Here is a 24,032-nt window from a genome sequence, read left to right as displayed (position 1 = left end):
AAATATTTTCACTACACACAAAATTCCTTTATTTTTTAAATTAACTTATTAATTTAAAGGCCTAGTTACAGAGAGAGATACAGACAGACAGAGATCTTCCATTTGCTGGTTCACTGCCCAAATGGCCTGATCCAAAGGGAGGAGCCAGGAGCTTCTTGCTAGTCTCCCATGTGGTGCAGGGGCCCAAGTACTTTCACTCTGCAGTGTCTGTGTTGCTATTAAGACCATCTGGTGAATTTTTATTCTAGATATTTTTAAATAATAGCAATTCTATTTAGGTATTTTTATATTTTGTATTTCTCTCCTTATTTTAAAATCTTTGTATATATACTTGATGTTTGTTTTAAACCCTTGTTTGCTTGCTCCATCATTTCTATCACTTTGGAGTGTGCATCTATTTTCTTCTAATAATTATGGATCGGTTATTTTTGCATGTCTACTAGTGTTTATTGGATGCCAGATATTATGAATATTGTGTTGTTGAGTTTCTAAATTTTGTGGCATTTCTTTATATTATAGATTTAATTTACACTAGCAGTTGATACTTGTGGATCATCCTGATGATTTTGAAGCTGTTGCTGAGTTTTATTAAGGCAGGTTTAGAATTTTATTTATTCTATCCCTGATTTAGACCGTTTACTAAAACATGATCTTTTGGAGTACCCACTGAATGTCTTGGATAAGCAATGTATCTTCCAGTTCTGGGCTGAATTCAAACATTGATCTGTTTCATCAGAGCTCTAGTAGTTGCTGTTTGCCTGACCTCTTGGAGTGAACTTTTCTACTGCCAGCTTAGTGTTCTGTATAAGCCTCAAAGTGTACCCTGTGCAGATTTCTGGAGCTCTGTTTCTGTGTAGCTCCATCCTCTGGCACTTTTCCCAGAAAATTCCAGCTGCCTCCTCAAATCTCTGTCTGTTCGTCTCAGTGAGATTTGCATGCTTGCCCAATTTCCTCCTCCCTGAACTGTGATCTCAAAGTACCTTCACATAAAGACACAAGTAGCCATAGGATTTACCTGTTTCTTTCTTTTTTAATAATTGTTTCATATACTTTCTTCCCGTACTTTCTAACCTTTATGGCGGGAGAGTGAGTCTGGACCCAGATACTTCATCACTGCTAAATCTGATATTTCTTTTGCAAAGTTGTAATCATTTCAAAAAATAAGGTCTGACTGTCTCAAGTGGAAAGGCTTCTAGAAACATAATAAAATGGGCTGGCGCTGGGGCTCACTAGGCTAATCCTCCGCCTGTGGCGCCGGCATCTCGGGTTCTAGTCCTGGTTGGGGCACCAGATTCTGTCCCGGTTGCTCCTCTTCCAGTCCAGCTCTCTGCTGTGGCCCGGGAAGGCAGTGGAGGATGGCCAAAGTGCTTGGGCCCTGCACCCACATAGGAGACCAGGAGGAAGCACCTGGCTTCTGGCTTCGGATCAGCACGGTGCACCGGCCGCAGAGGCCATTTTGGGGGTGAACCAACGGAAAAGGAAGACCTTTCTCTCTGTCTTTCTCTCTCACTGTCCACTCTGCCTGTCAAATAATAATAATAATAAAATGTAGTTTCATGTTACCTAACAATGTTTCATTCAGTGATGGACTGTGTATATGATGGTGGTCCCGTAAGATTGCGCCAGAATGGCCTGGTGATGTTATAGCTGCCTTTGTATATAAGGTCATTCTGTGATGCTCACACAATGAGGAAATCACCTAACAAAATATTTTTCAAAACATATTTCTATCATTAAATGCATAACATGACTACTTGGAATTACTTTATTAGCTGACTGGTAACCAAAACCACAAATTTCCTAAATCACATATCTAAAACTGAAGGATATGTAGTACGCTATATGAGGGTACTTCAGAAAGTTCACAGAAAATAAGTTTATTTTGGTGCAAAACATTTTGAAACCTATGCATATGGGGGGTCTTCAAAAAGTTTATGGAAAATGCAGATTATGAAAAGGCTATGCATATATTTCAAAGTATTTTGTATTAAAAGTTATTATTTTTCTTCTTCTTTTTTTTTCTTCACAAGCAGAGTTAGACAGTGAGAGAGAGAGAGAGACAGAGAGAAAGGTCTTCCTACCATTGGTTCACCCCCCAAATGGCCGCTACAGCTGGCGCACTGTGCCGATCTGAAGGCAGGAGCCAGATACTTCTCCTGGTCTCCCATGCGGGTGCAGGGCCCAAGCACTTGGGCCATCCTCCACTGCACTTCCGGGCCACAGCAGAGAGCTGGCCTGGAAGAGGGGCAACCGGGACAGAATCTGGTGCCCCAAGTGGGACTAGAACCCTGGGTGCTGGCGCCACAAGCGGAGGATTAGCCTAGTGAGCTGTGGCACCGGCCCTAAAAATTATTTTAATTCCTTTTTCCATAAATTTTTTGCAGTGCTATCATAGTTTAGTTGTTTATTATATCATTTTTTGGGTCACCAATATATTCATATCACTAATCTGCAATTCATTTGAGAATGATTTATTTATTGTAATACTTCTTTCAGAAATGATTGAACATTCATTATTAAATTTGCTATGCTAATTAGCCAAATTAACCTCAACCAGCTTGAATTATGTTCTGCAGTTGTTCTTTTAAAAGAAAGAAACAATTGACAAGAAAACAAACTCAAATAGGAGACGTATTTTTTAAATATGTCTAAGGAATTTTCATTGTTGGCATAGGTTCTTCTATTTTTCTATGTAGTTCTGCAGCATGGTATGATGAAAAAAGTTTTACATGGAGTTCTTCCCCCTTAGTGCCTCTCTTCTTCCTCTAGTTCTATCTGTAGCACAAGGCACTCTGCACAAAAATTGTGTCGATGGAAAACTTACCCAGCTTTGCCTTCTCCATTCTGGGATCCAAACTCCAAAATGTTCTCTTCCTTCCTGTCTTACAATCAAGAACTTTCAGTGCTCTGCTCTCAGCTAGCAGTCCCAGTAGAAAACGACTTTCTAAACTAGAAGTTGGGAAACTACTGTCTTTGGGTTAAGCACAGACCACCATGTTAATAAAGTTTTATTGGAAACAGCCATGTCCATTAATTTATGTATTATTTATTGTTGTTTTTGTGTTCCAAAGTTTGGGGTTGAGTATTTTCAACAAGAATCATTTGGCTGTCAGAGCTTAAAATATTTACTGTGTTACCATTTGAAGAAAAAGTCTTGTGATACCTGCTGTAAGTTAAATCATACTGGGATATAAATGACAGGTGTTTAATATGTGTCTCCATATACATGCAGTTACATTTTTTAATAACAACTTTATTAAGATTAAATTCACATCATAAAATTCATACTTTCAAAGAATACTGTTCAGTGTGTGTGTATTCATGGAGCTATGCAACTATCAGCACTATTTAATTTTAGAATATTTTCGTCACCCCCAAAGCAAAGCCTGTACCCATTAGTAGTCATTTCTCAGTCTTGGTAACCACCGGTCTACTTTCTGTCTGTATAGACTTGCCTACTCTGGACATTTCATATAAATTGCACCACAGAGTACATGCGGCCTTGTGTATCTGGTTTCTTTCACTTAGCTTAATGTGTTGTAGATTCATTCATGTTGTAGCATGTATCGGTACTTCATTCCTTTTCATTGGTAAGTAATATTCCATTGCATGATATACACATTTTTCTTACCTATTCGTCAATTTATATGTATTATTTCTCCTTTTAGGGCTTTATGAATAATTCTGCTATGATCATTAGCATACAAGTAATAAATATAACCAGAAAGAAGGCAGGAAGATAGAACCACAGGAGGGAAGGAAGGAAAAATAGAGTAGGAAAAGAAGGAAGAAACAAGACGTAAAAGAGGAAGTAAGATTAGAAAAAGGCAAACATGAAGAGAAAATTTCTGAACTGGTAGTTAAAGCAAGTGACCTTTGAGTCATTTTAATGACTAGTTCCCTTGATCATACAGCTCGTACTGAAAAATAAAAAAAAAAAAACTAAATCCCGTCAGGCATTATTAATCCCTATTAACTTTACAGAGTATCTCTTTTAATTTTTATATGTATACAGATATATACTTTTTAAATAAAATCAGTATGTTATAATCTTTCATAACTGCATATTTGTAACCAACATAATGTTTTATTATATAGAAACAAATCACCTATATTGGACATTTCAGTTGTTTCTGGTTTTTCTTTATATCCTTTCCTTATTCATAATTAATTTCTTAGCTAACTCCTACAGAAAAGAAGAAGTCAGTCAACAGGTGAGTACAATAGTAAAGCTTTTGGTATGACTTACATTGCCCAGCTTCTATCTAAGAAGATCACAGAATTATATATAAATATATATATTTAATATATATAAATATATAAATAATAAATATATCCCAATAGCACAGTCAGAAATACCAGTAAAGACTAGTACTTACTCTTTTTTTTTAAATTTCATTATTAATAAGAGAAGAAACTTCCTATTTTTCAAATGTTTTATGGTTTCCTGGTGGTCTAGTGGTTAGGATTTGGCACTCTCAAATGTTTTATGGACAGATTATCAACAATATGACTTCTTGGCAAGTCTTCTTTCCTGTAGCTTTAAACTAGATTTTAGGAAACTGGATTTCCAGTTAAACGAGGCATAACCAAATGCCAGATCCTGCTAACCATTCTGTGCCCTCTGGTTTTAAAGTCTCAACGTGCCGGGAGTCAGAGCTAGAGGTCATCCGATGCTTGAGACTGGCACTGACCGACGCCGTCAAGGACATTGTCCAGCAGACCGTATCCGTGATAACCTCCGGGAGGAACTGTGAGACAAACCCAGCCAAGCCCCGTGTCCCCGATCGTCTGCTAGAGAGTATTCCGAAAGAATGCAGCTACGTGCCACGAGAGACCCAAAGGAAGGAATCCACCAAAGGTAAGGGGATTTGTTTTTCATCAGAATCAGTGAAGAAGCTGTTTTCTAGGATATGCACTCTAGTGAAATTCTAAAAATTATAAGACTGATAAACTATATAAACCTTCCTCCCACCAAGCATATTTAGGAACCTTTTTTACTTTCGCCATGAGCCACAGGATCAAGGACATTAGAAATGGAAATGACTCCAATGGTCATCTTTATTTAACTACCAGTCCAGAATTTTCTGTGATATTTGGTGTTGATGGTAATATTCACTGATTAGTATTCTCTGACTAGTCACATAATTTTCACTAACTTCTTTTAAATCTATTGAACAGTCCAAAATTCGTGCTCTATAGAAGATTGCTCTGATATTCAGTTTGATTCTTCTTTCCTTAAGTTTTTCCCCTGCGACCACCAGTTAATAGTTTCTTTTCTCTTGTTAATACACACACACACACACACACACACACACACACATAGCTTTTAGGACAAAAATAGTGCCCCATTTGGAAAACTACATGTGTTTTCCTGACACAGTATTTTTACCTCAATCCCTGGGATTCTGAGTTGAGAACATTATTCCTATTCAGAGGAGAGATCCGCCACGCATATTTGAGAATCGTCGTTATCGACACTATCCGCTTATTGGGTTAGTCAAGTCCTCTCTGCCTAAATGTTCACTTCTATCCCAGATCTTTCAACATTCCCAGAATTTTCACAAGATACCCCTGCATGTGTTTTAAAGAATACTATTTTTGTGTAATTCCAAGTAAACTTTCAGTAAGAAAATTTTTAGATGAACCCACTAAAGTCAGTTGAAGGGACTAGCCTTTCTTTCACTCTTCTACGTGGAAATCCTAAATAATGGAGCTCTTCTCCAGCGACCTTCTATTACAAACTCAAATCAATTATCTACCTGTGACCTTTCATAGTCATGCTTAATTCTGTCCAAGCCTTATTAAACTGCCTTTGAGTCTAGTAAAGCCATTTAATTGAAAATGGAAAATGTCACCTTTTCATTACTTAAGTTCTTCCTTGTCAAAGAGTTGTGGCCAGATCTCCTTTGTTCTTGCATTTGGATATTTCATACATTTTAAGCAGTTCCAGAGACATATATCATGCCATACATGTAGCATTGTTTGGCCAGTGGCTTTCAAATTATTCTATTTATGAATAAATTTGTCTTCTATAAGCATATTGGAATTCCTCTATACTGTTTCAAAGAGCCTCTTGTCACCCAAAATGCTTACTTTATAAAGACCAGTTGTTAGCACTTTCCTTACTAAATAATACTTTTACCCATGGTCAACTACAATCCAAAAATATTAATATCTCTCTTGACTCTTTCCAAGAGAGAGACCACACTCACACAACCTTTATTACAGTATATTGTTATAATTGTCCTATTCTACTATTACTTATGGTGCCTAATTTATAAAGTAAGCTTTATGCATAAGTGCGTCTACATAAGAGAACGAAGCAGTATAGATAGGGCATGTACTCTCTGTGGTTCCTGGAACGCAGAGTCGCTGGAACACGTCTCATGCAGACAAGGGGCAGGAGCACAGTATAAGACAGATGATATTTATGTGCTGGACATTAAGTCATTTATTCAATAGATGTTACTCAAGTGAATCACCGTTGCATCCCAGGCACTGTATTTAAGGATCAATACTCCTCTTGGTGTTTGAAGACCAATGTAACTGTTTCAAAATAGGTGCAAACCCCTGAGGCACGTACAATTCTTTGGTGTCTAAGAATGAAATTAAACCTTCCTAACATTTCACATGGAGATTGTCTCTGTAGCCCACCTTTGGTCTGTGGGGAGCCTGTTTTGTTTTGGGGACACTATGTGAGGAAGCCCAAGGACAGGAGAACAAGAGTGCCACACACTGTCAGAGAAGCATTGGGCTGGATCTCCTTACTCCTTTAGCTTTCAGTAAACAGGGATGGAGGAAAGTTGCCCTTGGTGTCACACAATCTAGTTTTAACAAATCCTCATGAAACACACACATGATTTAACACCTTCATGAAAATCAAGAAATCAACGAATGGTGAGAAGGCAGGGAAGAACAAACAATGACAAAGCAACAAAGCTCACACTTATTTCTGCTACTCACATGAGCTCTTTCTCAGACATATTTTAAGGCACAACTATGATGATCTAATGAGATATGTAGAGGGGCAAAAAATGATATCTGTGTGGAAAGAAAGTTTGAAATATGATTTCCTATACATTACTGTTAAGTGTGAGTCCCTCCAAAGTGAGTGTTGTCCTTTGAGATAGTGCTTAAAGATAGTTTGAAGTCTTCTTGATGAACAAAAAATTTCAAAACTCAGTACCCAAAGACAAAAGCTCTGTAACTTTTCAATAATGGTTCAATTGATATATAATCATGTTCTTTGCAAAATTTGTCAGAACAGTGATAAATGTTTAAAGATCTTTTGTTGCAAAATCTAACCTAGTAAAAGATGAATAGTCACCACCTCGAGGCAACATTTGTCCTTCCTGACACAGTGAAAATGACAGAACACGGAAAGCACTCTGTTGACAAATGAAAATACATTTCTTTATCTCTTTGTCAGCAAATACTTTTACATAGAAAACACTGAAGATTTAAAGAAATGAATACTACAATACATTATCCAACAGGAGATTCACTGTATGGTTGGGTGAAAATTCAGTTGGCTGACAGAGCTCAGCTTTGGGGCATTTGCTCCGTTATGTTTGGAAGAGCAACTACAAAAGGAACTTGTTTTATTTTGTTTTGCTTCTTCGACAGCAGTTAAATAAAAGGTACACCTGAAAAGATATTTTCTCAACAGTAAATTGCTATTTTAGTGGAAAGAGCCCTTTATGGGAAAACTGTTGGAATAATAATCTTCATGCAAGCAGCGACATCTTTGGTGATGGATATTTATTAGTCAAATTCAGCAACACTCTTTGCCTGTTTCGTGGCTAAGACTGAAACATCAATGTCGTGTATTTTAAAATTCTATTTATTTATTTATTAAAGGCAGAGAGAGAAAAGAGAGATCTTCCATTTGCTGGTTCACTCCCCAAATGCCTTCAATAGCTAGGACTAGGTCGGGCTGAAGCCAGGAACTAGGAGCTCAATGCAGGTCCTTCCCGTGGGGGGCAGGGACCCAAATACTTGAGCCATCACTTACCACCTTCCGGAGTCTGCATTAGCTGGAAGCTTGAATCAGGAGCAGGGCCAGGACTCAGCCCAGGAACTCTGATATGGCACGTAGGCCTTTCAGGCAGCATGCTAACTGCTACAGCAAATGCCCACCAAAGCCACTGCCATGGTTTTGTCAGCATAGCTAATTATACCTTTGTTACATATGCATCTGTATTCTAATATACATATGTGTGGTCTTCATATTTTAGGTAGCAAACTAAACATAGTTTAATTCATTTTCCATGAACTTTTTGAAGAACCCTTGTTTGCATACTGGCTTTTTTTTTTAACCTATAAGAGCCATTAAAGCCTAGTATTGAAACAAATTGAACTTAGAACCTGACCTTCATATTCTGAAGCATTAAACCCAGATTTTAAATTTTATTTTTATTTGTCTGAAAGTCATGGTTACAAGTAGAGACGGAGAGACAGAGAGAGATCTTCCATCCAAGGTTCACCCTCCAGATTGCTGCAATGGCTAAGGCTGGCCAGATCCAGGAGCTTCTTCTGGGTCTCCCACATGGGTGCACAGGCCCAAGGAGTTGGATCATCTTTCGCTGCTTTCCCAGGCACATTAACAGGGAATTGGATCAGAGGTGGAGAACTCAGGACTCAAACCGGTGCCTGTTTGGGATGCCAGTGTCTCAGGTGGGGGCTTTACCTGTTATGCCACAATGCTGACCCCAAGCCCAGATTTTAAAAATAATAAAGGGTATTAAATAACATCATCCTTACTCAAGTTGTTATTTATTTTTCACCATTAACAAAATTTCAAAATTAATTTTAAGACATTATTTTGTCTTTATTTGTACAACTCTCCTTTTTTGCATATTGTAGAATCATAAATATGTATTTACAGTGATACATGTGTAGGAAGGAAGAAATGATAAACAAATAAATAGACATACCATATGGGATTCATCACAAGATTTTATTTTTTCATCTTTATCGGCTCTGAAATTGGGATGACTCCTAGAATATATTATATATCTATGGCTTAGCTAGAAGTCAACTTTGTTTAAATAAATTGTGTGACAACCTTAAAAGATTTCTCCCTGGTGAATCTGTAACACCATTGTAGATTAAGAATCCTTGTGACAAGTAGGATGGATTTATTAATTTGTTATCAGCCTAGAGGACCTGATTGGAATTTGCCTCAAGCTTTAATGAAGTAGTTGGGGATTTGAGTACTTGGAATCCTCAGAGTTTAGAAAGTATCAGTAGAAGTACAAGTATAAAGGGAATCGGAAATCTTACTGAATACCTACTAAGATTTCTCAATATTTGTCGTTAAATCCTCTTTAGGATAGAGTGAATGTAATATATGAGGGTACTTCGAAAGTTCATGGAAAAATGGAATTAAAAGATAGGCTTATTTCAGTGCAAAAGATGCTGAAATCCCATGCATAATTTTTTCAAAGTATGGATTTTCCTTGAAATTTAAAATAGCATTTATTTACTTTGAGCCACGGAGAAAGAGACAGAGTGAAAGGTGGTAGGCGGGGAGAGAACCAGCGGTGCCATCCACTGCTTCACTCCCTAAGAGCCCTGAACACACTGGGGCTGGGCCAGGCCAAAACCAGGAGCTGGGAGCAGAATCTAGGTCTCCCACTTGGGTGGTGGACACCCAGCGACTGGAACAGCCTTCGGTGGTGCCAGTGCTGCCTCCCAGGGTGTGCATTAGCAGGAAGCTTGAACTGGGAGCGGAGCTGGAACTTGAACCTGGACACTCCAGTACGGGATGTGGGTGTCTCAAGCGGTGTTGTAGCTGCTGTGCCAAATAGCCTCCCTTTTCATGAGCCTTTTTGAAGACCTCCTCACACAATCTTGTAAGTAAATGGTAATAGAATAAGAAGTATGAGACACAAACCCTTAAAGAACAACATATATAAAATAATTTAAGAACAAAAAGATGGGAGGTCACAGGGAGTTTCTCCATACTTTTTAAGCCTCACCTAAATGTACCCATTTGAATGAAAAGAAGACATTTATTAAGGAGCTATTTTTTTTTACCAAGCACTGAACTAGGTGCTTTCATATTTAATTAGTTACTGCAACAATCTTTTGAGGTTATTTAAATATGTGTTGGATTCAGTTGTTAAAAACTTATATAAAAGCTACTCCAGTTAATTTTTAAAATTTGTTATTCATTTGAGAGAGAGAGAGAGAGAGAGAATTCCCATCAACTAGTTCACTCCCTAAATGCCCAGAATGGCAAAGACTGAAACTGCAAGTCAAAAATTCAATCCAGTTTCCCCAGCTGAACGTCAGGAACCCAGTTAAGAGAAAATAGCAGGAAGCAAGGGAGAGCACATAGAACCATCAGCTAAAAGGCTAGAGATTTCTTGGCAAATGTCCACATTTAAGGGGTGTTAGTAGAAAGTGGAACTAGTGTGGGACACAAAGAAACACAGAGGAGAAATAGATGGTAAACATGAACCAGTTATTGGCTCATTTATTCCACAAATACTTACTGAAAAACTGTTAAATGTGAGGTACTGAGCTCTGGAGATACAGTAATGCATGCTGGAGTTTATATAGAGGGTTCTTAAAACAGCTCATGGACAATGAAGTTAAAAGGTAAATTTAGGAGAGCAGGCATTTAGCCATCGAGACACTGCCTCTCACATCAGAGAGCCTGGATTCAATTCTCAGCTCCACTCCTGACTCCAGCTCCCTGGTAATACACACCCTGCAAGGCAGCAGCAGATGATAGTTCAAAAAATGGGATTCCTGGCCGGCGCCGCAGCTCACTAGGCTAATCCTCCGCCTCGCAGCACTGGCACACCGGGTTCTAGTCCCGGTCAGGGCGCCGGATTCTGTCCCGGTTGCCCCTCTTCCAGGCCAGCTCTCTGCTGTGGCCAGGGAGTACAGTGGAGGATGGCCCAAGTGCTTGGGCCCTGCACCCCATGGGAGACCAGGAGAAGCACCTGGCTCCTGCCATTGGATCAGCGTGGTGCGCCGGCTGTAGTGCACCAGCTGCGGCGGCCATTGGAGGGTGAACCAACGGTAGAGGAAGACCTTTCTCTCTGTCTCTCTCTCTCACTGTCCACTCTGCCTGTCAAAAAAAAAAAAAAAAAAAAAAAAATGGGATTCCTCCCTCCCACACGGGAGACCTGGATTGAGTTGCTGGCTCCAGGCTTCAGCCTCTCCCAGCCCTGGCTATTTGGGGCATTTGGAGAAAGTGAACCAGTAGATGGGAGCTCGCTCTATCTGTTGTTATTGCTCTCTCGTGCTCTCTCCCTCTTTGTTACCTTTCAAATAAATTTTTAAAAATCATTAAAAGAGATAAATTTTTGTTGCTGCAGAATCCTCTAGTGTAGCATGACAGATGATGAACAGGTAAAAGGAAATAATTATTAGATGACAGTTAAATGCTGTAATAAAGGCAACAAAATGGGCTCCCATGTGTGAGGGATCAGGGGCTGGGAACAACATGAAGAGATTTGCTTTTTTTTTAAAGATTTATTTATTTATTTGAAAGGCAGTGTTACAGGGAGGTGGAGGCAGAGAGAGAGAGAGAGAGAGAGAGATCCTCCATCCACTGGTTCACTCCCCAGATGGCCACAACAGCTGGAGCTGTGCCAAACTGAAGCCAGGAGCCAGGAGCTTCTTCTGGGTCTCCATGCTAGTAAAGGGGCCCAAGGACTTGGGCCATCTTCTACTGCTTTCCCAGGCCATAGCAGAGAGCTGGATCGGAAGTGGAACAGCTGGGTCTCGAACTGGTGCCCATATGGGATGCCAGCTGGGATGTAAGGTGGTGGCCTTACCCGCTATGTCACAGCGCCAGCCCCAAAGAGGTTGCTTTGATTGGGAAAGTGAAAAAGCCAGAAGGAACCAGTCCTGAGGAGAGCTGGGATGATTCTGTCCTGGGTTCCAAGAGAGAGGAGAGGCTTAAGGGGGACTTAGAAGCATCAAAGGCTATGAGATCCAGCAGGGGCCCATTTGCATTTGTTAATTAGAACGACATCTGGGTCCTTCAAAGCTGCAGTCTTGAAAGATAAAAATATAAATGATAATTCTGAATTTTCTAGTCTTCATTTATGGGAAGTGGAAAAAAAGAACAGCTTTGAGATCTGGGGAATTTTAGGGAGCACACAGGAGACCCAGGTAGAGTTCTGTCGGAATGTGTCAAGCTCTCTTGCTCTACTCAACAATTTTCTCCGCAGAAATTAGACGTCCTCACACAACACAAAACCACGCAGTGGAACGCAAATGCTAATATTAATCATGCCTTTTCTTTCCTTTCTTCCCCAGGCTTCACAAGGCTTGCTGCTCAGGCAGTATCTATTGTAATCAGCAAGTTACCTACGGTGATTGCATGTTTGCCTCCCCCAATTAAATACTTCTTTTTTCTGTCTGAGAGAAAAATGTCAAAAAACTTTGTTGAATTGAAGAAAGCTGGCCTGCTTGTCTGGAACTTGATTGTAATTATACGTCGGATATTTGAGGATGGAAACACTGTGGAACTCTTAACAGGTGCCTCCCTTGACAGATGGAGCAAAGACAAACTCGGTTTAATTTGCGTGTGTTTGGAAAGCATCATGGGTGAGCAGTGCAGCCCTAATCAAATGGCCCAAAAGGTCGTACAGAGCATTGAGCAGCAAAAGCCCAACTGGATTGAACGCCAATTGTTGAAAGCAAGGAAACTGAGCACTGAATGGTAAAGTCATGTTTTTTTTACCCTGAATTTCATCAAAGGCTTCCACACTAACAAAATCACCAGAACACAACAGCAACAAAATATTGTCAGATGGGCAGTGATGGTTATTTGGCTAAAGTCATGGGAACTTTGATGAATATAGAGAAAAAAAGATAAGTGTCCCATTAAAAGCGGGGTTGTTAGACATTCCTTGTCTTCATAAAATTTGAACCTCATTGCTACGCTGGAACATTATACTTGTTTAGTCACCGTCTTAAGGTTTCTGATTAAAAGGGTGGTAGTTAAACCCAGGAGACTTGGGTTTCACCTCTTTGCAGTGTGCAAAGAGGTATCTAGTGGGTAGCCCAAGGCGTTTTGTAAATGGAGTGGGCATGAAGATTAAATTAAGAAGGAATTAATGGATATAAAAGGCTTTTTATTGCTTTCTGTGTACCTGATTGTCTAAAAGGTACACATTTGTCATCTGGTGATGTAAGACTCCCAGAGGGCAACTGGGGCATATCACACTCGCGCTATAAACACCCCCAGCTGCTTCTGTATGAAAATGTCAGTCTTCTTGTCGGTTTGTCACTGAGAGCTAAGTGATTTGTGATACTGCAAAGATTTTTAAGGGTCTCTGATGAATTTAAATATGTACCTTGAGTCCTCCTGTCTTAAGATTACCCTTTGGATATAGGATTGCATGATGCTGATAAAGGAATTCCGGTTCAGATGGTCTTTAGATCACTAAGTCAGGCCTCTTTTTAAACACGCACCACACTGTCCCCCCTTCTGTGAAAATAGATCTGTGTGGCTAGCAGATACCGGTATAACTTTTGGCCTGAAATGACTAAAAGTTGTGGTTACTCCTAGTAGTTCATAGCCCTGCGAGAGATCAGTTTTTGGAACTCAGATGGGCCAGAACAAATTCCTTCTTGTGCACGTTATTGAGTCTCTCCAAACCTCAGAGATGATACTAAGCTGACAGAATTCTTTTGGAAAATTAAATAGAATTCATAAAGTTCTTAGCATCAAGCTTAGAACTAGTAAGCATTTGTTATTTATAAACTCTATTAAAATATATTCACTGGTTAGTATGATGATAACTAATACCCTTTACTTGTCTGTGTTAATCTAGAAGACTTTATATTAATGCAAATGGGCCAAAGTAGCTCAGCATGATTTTCCTGGTCTTGTCATACACTGACTCCTGGAAATTTACTTGTGGGATGTCCCAGGGGTGGAGATAACAATAGCAGTCAGGAAAATGCTTGGTAACATTGACAATGACCTTCTTAATCTTTATTTTTGCATTCAATATGCATTTACAGGTTTTAATCTAATGACTAAAAGATTAAGGCCAGATGTCCTTATACATGGCAGTGGGTATACAGGGAGAGAAAAAAAGAAGAGTAAAAATAGATCTGATTATACCTGTTACAAAATTAAATTTATGATACTGCTGATTTAGCATCCCCTCTATCCAAAAAGCTCCATTTAAAGCACTAAGTAACACATGCAGGCTTCCATACAGGAATCCAAAGGTTAACATTGTTTTCCCTCAAGTACTGATTTTAATTTAAGCATTAATACCTTTGCTGTATCCTCTAGTAGGGAGTTGTCTAGCTGATATTTGGCTAGATAATAATAATGGGTCAAGAGATTATTTAGTTATCTCTTACAACATGCATCACAAATGAAAAACTGTTGATTTAAAGATTGTTTTACAGCCCTCAAAGATTCTGAGATAATTATGAAAATTAGCACAAGGCTATGTCTTCTTCACTGAATATTTGTCACAAATCAATGGCCACTGAGTTCAGAAATCTACACGTTGAGAAGAAAATGTATTCAAACCGTGAGGTCTATGTTGGATGGAGGATTTTCTTAGCTTTACCGTAATTTTTTGAAGAAAATGGTTGTGTAAGCATCTAAACTAAAATACCCGTAAAAATACTTACAGTTCTTCTGTAAAGAGAAATTAAATCTTACATTCTCATGAAGATAACCCTGGGTCTATATGATGTCACTGAATTAGAGTTCTTTCCCTTGCACACGGATTTCACTTTGATTTTATGGAGATGGTGAGAAGGACTGCAGAGGGAAAGGTGGCAGCTGCACGCGTTGCCTGTCTTGCATACTGCCTGAAAGCATCCCTATTCATTAAAATAACCTTCACTTTGTAGCAACACTCAAGCTGTAAACAGTCAACTTAGATTCTGGAGAACACACAGCCCAAAAAGTAAAGAAATGTCTGTCTTTGCAAAGTAATTTGTCGAGTTGAAGATTATTGTTTTTCATCATGGTGACCCTGACTCGGCTGGCTGGGTGCATATACAGATTAAGATTAATGCAGTTATTCCTTGGCTAAGGTCTGCCTCTTTCAGGGCACATTCTCCCTAATGACATGATTGATAGGCAGTCCCAAATCCAGAGAGGAACTCATTAATCATAGCATTGACTGAATCCAATCATTTGCTTCACCTGCACAGTGATGGACAGGAAAGGATACAATTCAGGGGCTGACACTGAGAGACTCTTTTGTCAGAGGGCCTCAACTTCTTCAATGTCAGCGTCTACAAAACCTGACAAGAAATTTTGCTTTGCAACCTGTGTGCAGTTCCGAAAACATATTTGCAAACTTCTCTTACTGTAACAAGGTCCTTTTTTTTTTTTAATGAATATCTGTTAGAGTCAGACTTGCTTTATTTTTCAACAAGGTTTATATGATCTTAAAGTTCCTTTTTTGGTTGTCGAGAAGGATGTTTTGAAGGTACATGTGGAAGCAATAGCAAAGTTAATGTCCAGCAGCTGGGCATCATTTGGTTCAGTCTGTAGGTCAACGGCACTGACTCTTAGCAGAACTAATTTTATAATCATGGCAGAATCTCTGTAATGAACTGCAGTATACAGCTGATTACTCCACAGTAAATTCCATTTAGTTTGGGAAACAGTGGAAAAACCGTGAGTTTCCCTAAGAATACATAGATTGCAAAGTCTAACATGATCCTAATAGTAACTGTATAAGAAAATTAGTGTAGAATATGTATGATTTATGTTGAATATCATGTGATTTTTTTGAACGGGTATCATTTGAAATGTTTGGCAATTTAGTGTTGTCATCTGTTATTACCATCTCAATATTGTTCAAAACCAAGAATAAGTATATGGCGTCTTCTTAAGGAAATGTTTGAGACCTGTATCTTCCACGTTCCTGGTATGGTGATAGTAGACCATTTTTCTGCAAGAATAATACCAGTAGTGACTTTTTCAAAGTACAAAGATACTTCAGAGTGGTTGTGGCAAATAGAATTAAAAGATAAGTTTATTTTGGTACAAAGAAAATTGAAATTTGTGCATACTTGTATCAGTTACAGAAAAGGAACAGAAGAGGGGCTTATTTTTTTAAAGGCAACAAGTGTGAAAGGCCAATTTAAAATATCCAGTGGAGAGCACATTGCCACGAAGCACCCATCCTATATTTAGCATAATAGTCTCTCCTTTTTGACACTTTAATTAGTCTTTAATGTGTTCTAAGACAGGTGTAAGGAGGGCTCTACAAAAGACAGAATACCAAAGCTATTTCTGGCATCAAAGATACTTTTTATCCTCAAAGAGAAAATACAAATTATTTCTTCCACGTTCTTAAAAAGAAATGTTTTATTTCCATCCCATGATGATAGCAATTTCAACAATTGCAGTAATAGGAAAATGTTTTATAGATAGGAGTATAAATGCAATAAAGCATTTTTAAAGAACCGATTCAATTTTTTGAAAATGCTTTCAGGTGCTTCATTCCAAGGCCCTGCGTTTGTAAGCCTCAGCAGTTTGGGACAGCCTACCTATGTGAATCAAGTCTGTCTGGAGCTTTGGGTACCAGCATTCCGTCAGCCCTGCACACTCGAACTCTAGGATCCTCTCCCATCTTTATAATCCTCCACCGCTGATCCATCCATGCTTTCTTTGTATTCAGTGCATTGATGACAACAGAGAAGAGCCCAGCCTTAGAAGAAGGAGATACTGCTCTTGAACTGACTGAGCAGAAAATAAACACGATGGTTCTGGATCTCTGCCACAAACCAGGTGGCAGCAAGTACCTGAGGCAAATTTATCACATCATGCGGCTCAATGAGGTAGGGAAACGGCCTTTTTACCGAGCAATTAGGTGTGTACTGGCCTGAGGCAGCGTCTGTTGGCAGCTAAGGGTTACTCAAGGAGGTGATAATACTTCTTCAAGTCAATACCAAACTCAATATTGCATTCTTAATAGAATCTATTCAGCTCCGGCTGTTTTGCATTTGTACAGGAAAAGCTTCCCCGAAACAATGTAGGTTTTATTTATATGGTTTAGACAATAACATGGCTCATAAATCCAATTCAGTTCTGAATCGTTGCAGAATGGAGGTGTAGTTTGGGAATTGTGTGTTTGTGGCCATGAAACTGATGTTAAAAATCTGGTACTTGTGAGAGGGAAGAGTTTTCTGAGGAGAGATGTAGCTCTTTTTCTGAAGTCAGCACACTTGTGCCAGTGAACTTGGCTATTCCTTACATAATACAAAAACTTCAGAAGGATGTTGGAACTATTTGGGAGCAACCAGCTTAACCCAAGAAAATTCATTAATGCACAAACACCAAGCAGAACCAACGTGATGCCTGGCCGTCTCTTTGCTCAGGCAAGACCCTGACCTTGCATGTTTTGGGTCGTGGTAGCAAAAATCTAAATAGCAGGTTAGCTCAGCTATTTACTTAAAACACTGCAAGTTTATTGATTTCATCAGGTTTTTTTGCTCTTATGTATCTGAATAGACTGTGGCATCTATCACTGTGTTTATGTCTTCAAAGACATGAGTGAATTTTTCTACAACAGTGAAAATGTATATCATAATGTGAATACAATGTATTATATCTCAATGATAAAGGCCTCAGAAACCATACATTTCCAAGGGTTTATTTAAATTCTACAACAACATTTTACAACTCATTTATATAAATGCTCTCCTCACCATTATCTATCTCTAAGTTATTTCAAGTAAAACTTGTTTTCTGATTCTCATGGAGCTGATCAACCAGTCAATAAACAGTCAATAATAATGTATTCAGTGGTAACCTGAGAAGGATGGAAGAAGTTGGTAGCTATGAAAAATGACTGTGTCTTTAAGAGCTCAGTCTGTAGTTGTACAAAACAGCCCAATCTACTCAGCCTCAGTGATGTTCACTCATAACTTGCTTGTAGTCTCTATTTGGGAAATGCAGGAACTCCTCTCTTGACCAACTGAAAGACTTCAGTTGTGAAGTCCTGTTCCTCATTGATGTGTCCACCTGGCCCCCCTGAATGGCCAAAGTGACCGTGGTAACTTGTGAGGAACAGATGTTGCGGTATGACTGCCCTCAGGTTTTTCCTTAGTGAAGCAGAGTTAGAATAAATCTGAGGATAACTCAGTAACCGAACGGCTGGTATAGATTGCCAACGGGTAGAACAGTCCTGTTTTCAAAAGATCCATGATGCAAAAATAAAAAGAGTAATAACCAAGAAGCAAAATCATCATGAATTCAGTTGGGTATCTTTTGGCCATCAGCCATCTAGTATATTCTGGAAAGTCAAAGGCTGTTCTTCCCTCACAAAACCTGGGTAATTCTGAGGCAGAAATTCTGACCAGGTACACCATGAGATCTGCACTGGGGTACCCCACAGCATTTTGATCAGTTAAGCACAAAGTGGCAGTTTTGTCTTTTGTGACAATTGGATGTATTTTCTGTCATGGTAATGTCTGTCAGCTGCTGGGCCAGGGATTTGGCAGTCTGCTGAGAGGCTTGGTATTGCAAGGTAAGAGGCATAATCTTAGGTGAGGCTGGAAGCAAACAAAGTAGGACACGTGTGCCTTGTGACTATTGTGAAAACACGGGCAATAAACCCAAGCAACACAGGGGTAAGTGGCTATAGGATACTTAGCAGCCCTTCTTGTACTGTGAGACATAGCTATGCCACGGCCCAAACTGCATTGTAATGTTTGCTCATTTGGTGAGTCATGCTGTGAATCTTCTGCAGCTGCAGATGTGCTATTAAATATTACTTGAAAGTGTGATATAAATAGAGAAGTAATTATGGGTTCAGGACCAGGTGAGGGGAAGAATGGATGTACCATTGATAGAGGCAGAGAAGTTACAAGGGAAATAGGGTTGGAGGATGCTTTCTCTTTGAGGTAAAGGTAAGATGTGTGAGCAGAAAGTCCAGTTGTCATTTAGGTCCTGGCATGAGCTCAGATGGGAGAGGTTGTGCATGTAGATTTGATGCCTGTGATGAGTATGGTTAACTGGGGGCATTGTGGTAGAGCGCTTCCATGGAGAGAAGCAAAGAGGTGAGGGATAGAAGTGTTCAAGAAAGGACAGAAATCTCCTAAAGCCCTGATTAGTGGGAACTCTGACTAAGGCTGCATCAGAGTGCAGGAATCTGAGGTTTTGAACAAGGAGAGGGAGTGAGGGATGTCAGTATAGCAGAGTAACACGGGAGAAAGCACCATCTTGTTCACAACTTGCCACAGAGCACTCTCTCTATCTTGAATAGTGGTAACAAGAGTCAGAATACAGTCAGGTAAGGGGAAATCTATAAAATTACTATTAGCCAAAGCAAGGCAATGTTTTTCTAATGAAGAATATTTTTATTCTTTTTTGAAATTCTACACACAAATCATGATGGAGAAAAATTTTGTTTCCCTATACTAATCTAAATCTGGGCATACAATTCTTTCATGGTGACTTTATCATCATAGAAATATATCTAGAAAGAGTCTGTATGGGTGTCACTCCATCAGTCACTACAAGATTAATCTTTCTAAAGAGGTGTGTTCTGCAATGAATGAGTTGAAGGATGACTATAATTGTTAACAAGTAGTGATTTCCTAAGATTTTTAGGGTTTTAGGATAGATGTTTAGAGTTTTAGGATATTGGCCGGCTCACTAGGCTAATCCTCCGCCTTGCGGCACCGGCACACCGGGTTCTAGTCCCGGTCGGGGCGCCGGATTCTGTCCCGGTTGCCCCTCTTCCAGGCCAGCTCTCTGCTGTGGCTAGGGAGTGCAGTGGAGGATGGCCCAAGTCCTTGGGTCCTGCACCCCATGGGAGACCAGGAGAAGCACCTGGCTCCTGGCGTCGGATCAGCGCGGTGCGCCAGCCGCAGCGTGCCAGCCACAGCGGCCATTGGAGGGTGAACCAACGGCAAAAGGAAGACCTTTCTCTCTGTCTCTCTCTCTCTCACTGTCCACTCTGCCTATCAAAAAAAAAAAAAGATTATTTAGAGTTTTGGAATATGAAATTTGTCTTCCAGGGCCAACCCAATGGGCATTCAGAGCACAGGACAAAACACAATAGACTGAGACCAGATATGTGACTTCTCACCCCAACTGCTACTGAAGCCTGTGTAACCTCATGCTGGTCCCCTAACCTCTCAGAGCCAGCCGCTGAGTGCGGTGTTGGGCTGTGGAGGATCTCAAACTTGCCCTGGGCTGTGGTTCACTCACTTAAACAGGAAGATCTGATTGTGCCAGGTCTGAGGTTGGGCTTTTCTGACAGTGTCCCAGGTGAGGCTAACTCATCTGGTCTGTGCCCCGACTTTGAGTAGAGAGGGCTTTTTGGATGACCTCTGCCGTCCCTTTCAGCCCAAACATTCCAAGGTTCACCTGAACCCCAACTTCAAAGAAAAATTTTATTATGGGGTCGGGTGTTATGTTGCAATGAATTAAGCTGCTGCTTGGGAAAAATACATCCCATGCCAGTTGGAATCCTGGCTAATCTGCTCCCCATCCAGCATCTTGCTAATGTGCCTAGGAAGGCGGCAGATGATGGGCACATAGTTGGGTGCCTGCCACTATGTGGGAGACCCAGATTAAGTTCCAAGTTCCTGGCTTCAGCCAGGTTCAATCCCAGCTGTTGCAGATACTGGGGAGTAAACCAGTGGATGGAAAATCTCTCTCACTGCATCTCTCTGCCTTTTAAATCAGTTAAGTCTTTAAAAATTTTTATTGTGACATACCAAAAATCAAAAGAATGTTTATTTTTTTCACTAAATGACAATAATAAGCATTTGTTAGTTGACAGGAAACTTACTGTCATTTTAATTTGTTGTCTTCTGGCAAGAGTACCATAGATAGATTAGGACTATTCACCTTACATATATTTGAGTGGAAAATGGGGTATAACACAATAATTTGTTATTTTTTTTCCCAGTTCAGTACTGGCAGTTGGAGAATTAGAATTACATATTTTGAGCTTCTGTTGAACATTGGTATTTTTCAGTCCGCAATATGGAAATAGAGTTTAGGAGTTTGCATTACAGTTAATTCTGCGTGGAATGAGACAGCCTGCAACACAGTATCACAATACTTAGCACTCTTGAGCCCTGAGCAAGTAGCAACTGCACTTAATGAACAAGCAGCCTTGAAGTTTTCCTAATGGTGCACCTGAGTTAACTTTGGGAGCCCAGTCTGTTAACAGATGAACCAATGTCAAGACAGTGCCTGTTACGGAGTTTGGTGGGTCAAGCATGCGTTCCGTGAGAATTTGTTAATGGCTTTCTAATCTGTACTCGGTGTTAGGTGAGCCTACTGTTGATGAGTTTATTGCAATGTTGATTGATCCTCAGCTGTGTATCTTCTGAAAATGTATTCTTCCTGAGGCAAGTAATGCCGCGTAATCTAGCAAATATGCTGAAGGAGTAAATTCAGATATTGATCAGTTTATTTTTAAAGAGAATATATGCCTGTCACCGTCGTGACTTGTCATTTTCCCCCCCTTGAAGGAATATTTAAAAGAACAGCTGTTTTCTATAAATGGCTCAGAGGAAAAGCCATTAGTGGTCCCACCTCGAAGGATGACCTTGAGGAGTATGGAAGATCAGCCTGCCTTTAACCCTTTCCACGTGCACAAGGTGTTTAGGGAAAGCATGCTAGATCAGGTATGTCAGTGTCCCGTCAATGTGTGGTTTCTTCTCACGAATAAGAAAATGATTCTCTTTCAAATATTCACTCCTAAGCTTCTGATGCTCCGGAACCAAAGGACCTGTTCTTATTTACGTGACCTGGACAAGTTGACTTTTAAAAGTTCTTTTTACCTTCTTCCTATTTGTCAAACTGATTCATATGTGTGTTCTGCAAAACTTGAACTTTTTGCCGGGTCAGTCTTCCATGGACAGAGGGAACATCTGTTGGGCTGTGTCTGCGGAAAGCCGGAAACACCAGGCATTGTGTTTCTTTTCTCCCCTCTCTCGCCACCACCATCCCTCCATACATTCACCAAACACCTTGCAATGTTAGGAATCTATCAGAAACCAGAAAATAGTTTAACATGAACCACAGAGTATTGAGTTCCAAATTAAGTGATGTAAGGCAAATTTGCTCTTTATAACACACTCCCAAGTTTAAAAATGAATTTGCTAAGAGTGACCCTAAAGGCAGGATATTAGGAATAAAGTCAACATGATAAACACCGCACATTTTTAAGCATAAGGTTGCGCCATTGTTTCAGCTGCACGTTTCAGTCGGTACTTTAAAAAGATCATCTTTCTGCCGAAGTTGCTCTTGCTTTTGTTCATTCTTTGGGCGGCTTTTTTTTCCCAGAAACCTCTTGACAGACAATTTGAACCAACAGGGCCACGAGAGAAGGATTGCTTGACCTAGAGCGCCGATGAAAATAAGAATTAAAACAATGGCCTAATTCGGCATGCAGATAATATTTTTACCGTGCCTGTTACAGCTCCAGTCCACATTCATCAATACTGTAGTAGAATAAGACCTTCAAATGCTGACAACCCAGGGCAACGTCGTCCTATTCTATGACAGGAATGCAGTGCTCGATTAATCAGCAAGTGACAGGGGTAGCTCTTGTTGGATTCTAAGCATCAGCCTGGTTTCTTCTTATCAAACCATTTAGGTTTAAGGAGTAAACGCATCTCGAGTGCTTTAAAACCACATATATTGTACAAGTTTGAGTTTATTGACTGCACTGCTATGTTGGACATTAGATTGCCGCAAACCATAAATAATTATTGTAACTGCTAAATTATCCTTACTACATGTAAAAAAACGTGCTTTATTGAGTTCTCAATTATAAGCTTTTTTTTAATGGCAATGGTTTTCCTTGCTCTGTTGTGAAATTATCCATTAATAAAAAAAAAGTCATTTATGTTCTGTACACTTACAGGTCCTTATAATCTCCCTTTTAAAACATTTTTCTAACCAAAAATGTAAATTAATAGTATGTTACAATTAAGGTATATCTTACATTCAGTCATAGTACTTTGAAATCCAATTTTTGGATGCTAAAAAAGAGGTAAAGCATAAGCTGAGTTATATACATATATCCGTCAATTGTTTTACTTTTCTTTTTAGGGTTGCCCTCTCATAGAAACTTGTTGAGTGAATGCTATTTACATTTGGAAGAATAACAGCTCAAGAAAGTGACTTATATTTTTATAAATAATGACTACATCCTCAAATGGATTTATGAATTAATTGCTGTCTTATTGGAATAAAAGCTTTCTTCTGTGGCCATGATTGATGTTTGCTGTCTAACTCCTTGTTCTGACCCCCCTCCTTCTTAGTTAGTCTACCACAGCTGGAGCTTTAATTTACTGATCATATTAACTCTGATTAATAACTAACAATAGTGTCTTCTCATTTATCAACAGTCAGCCATCACAAAATGGAACTGGAACTGGTCGAAGTTGCTGCCAAATTATCTGGGACTGGGTAAGACGACCTTCAGTGTCCTGCTCAAAAACAGGTAATGAGGTGGGGGATCTGCTGAGGAGAAAGGTTGTGTGTGTGCATGAGCACCATGCACACACTTTACTGGCATGATTTTGGGAAACGTGAAAACATTATTTGGAGAATCCTTTGTTTTCTTGTTTTCCAGTATTTTATCTTAGAAAAATATGGCTAAAATTATAGGTCTCTACTTTCTAGGTGCTGTTTCTGTGGTAAATATTTTGCAAAAGGCAGTAAAATTTGCTTCCAAGGTGAAATAAGTTGATTTTAATCTGCATTTTAAGTATTTTTGACTTTGTGTATTTAATCGTTCACTTTTGTAAACACCAAAAGTTATTGACTTGAATGTTATTATAATACTATACCTTTGTTTACAACACTTTAATGAACCCATACAAAATGCCAAGCCACATTAACTAGTCTAATCAGGGGAAACATACAAGTGAAACTGTCATGATTGAATTTTCTACTTTTCAGCCAGTAATTTTGGCACTGTCTTGCTTTAGCTCAATTGTATATTTCTTTACACACATGCATCAGCACAACACAAGAAAATGGTGATGTAGTTTCAGTTTAGAAACCTGAATATGTAATTTATTTTGCA

The 24,032-nt window shown here is 39.4% G+C and overlaps 1 protein-coding gene across 19 annotated transcripts in view; it reads left to right on the top strand.

Moving 5' to 3' along the window:
• The window catches only part of KIAA0825 (KIAA0825 ortholog), a 448,051-nt gene that overhangs the window by 208,909 nt on the left and 215,110 nt on the right, over positions 1–24,032 (top strand). For 18 of the 19 annotated variants that reach the window (XR_007922664.2, XR_007922665.2, XM_070056461.1 and 15 more), the window contains 5 exons: positions 4,637–4,861; positions 12,289–12,694; positions 16,647–16,806; positions 21,463–21,618; positions 23,350–23,444. Coding sequence is in view for 17 of the 19 variants with exons in the window: in XM_070056461.1 (XP_069912562.1) it covers positions 4,637–4,861; positions 12,289–12,694; positions 16,647–16,806; positions 21,463–21,618; positions 23,350–23,444 (1,042 nt within the window). In the remaining 2 variants the exon portion in view is untranslated. Of the gene's footprint in view, positions 1–4,636; positions 4,862–12,288; positions 12,695–16,460; positions 16,807–21,462; positions 21,619–23,349; positions 23,445–24,032 lie in introns of those variants that run through there. The other variant, XM_051853968.2, reaches the window with a different exon arrangement.

This window comes from Oryctolagus cuniculus, chromosome 14 (genome assembly GCF_964237555.1).
Source record: "Oryctolagus cuniculus chromosome 14, mOryCun1.1, whole genome shotgun sequence".
NCBI classification, from domain to species: domain Eukaryota; kingdom Metazoa; phylum Chordata; class Mammalia; order Lagomorpha; family Leporidae; genus Oryctolagus; species Oryctolagus cuniculus.
The sequence above is the reverse complement of the archived record's forward strand: the minus strand, read 5'-3'. Positions and strand labels throughout refer to the sequence as shown.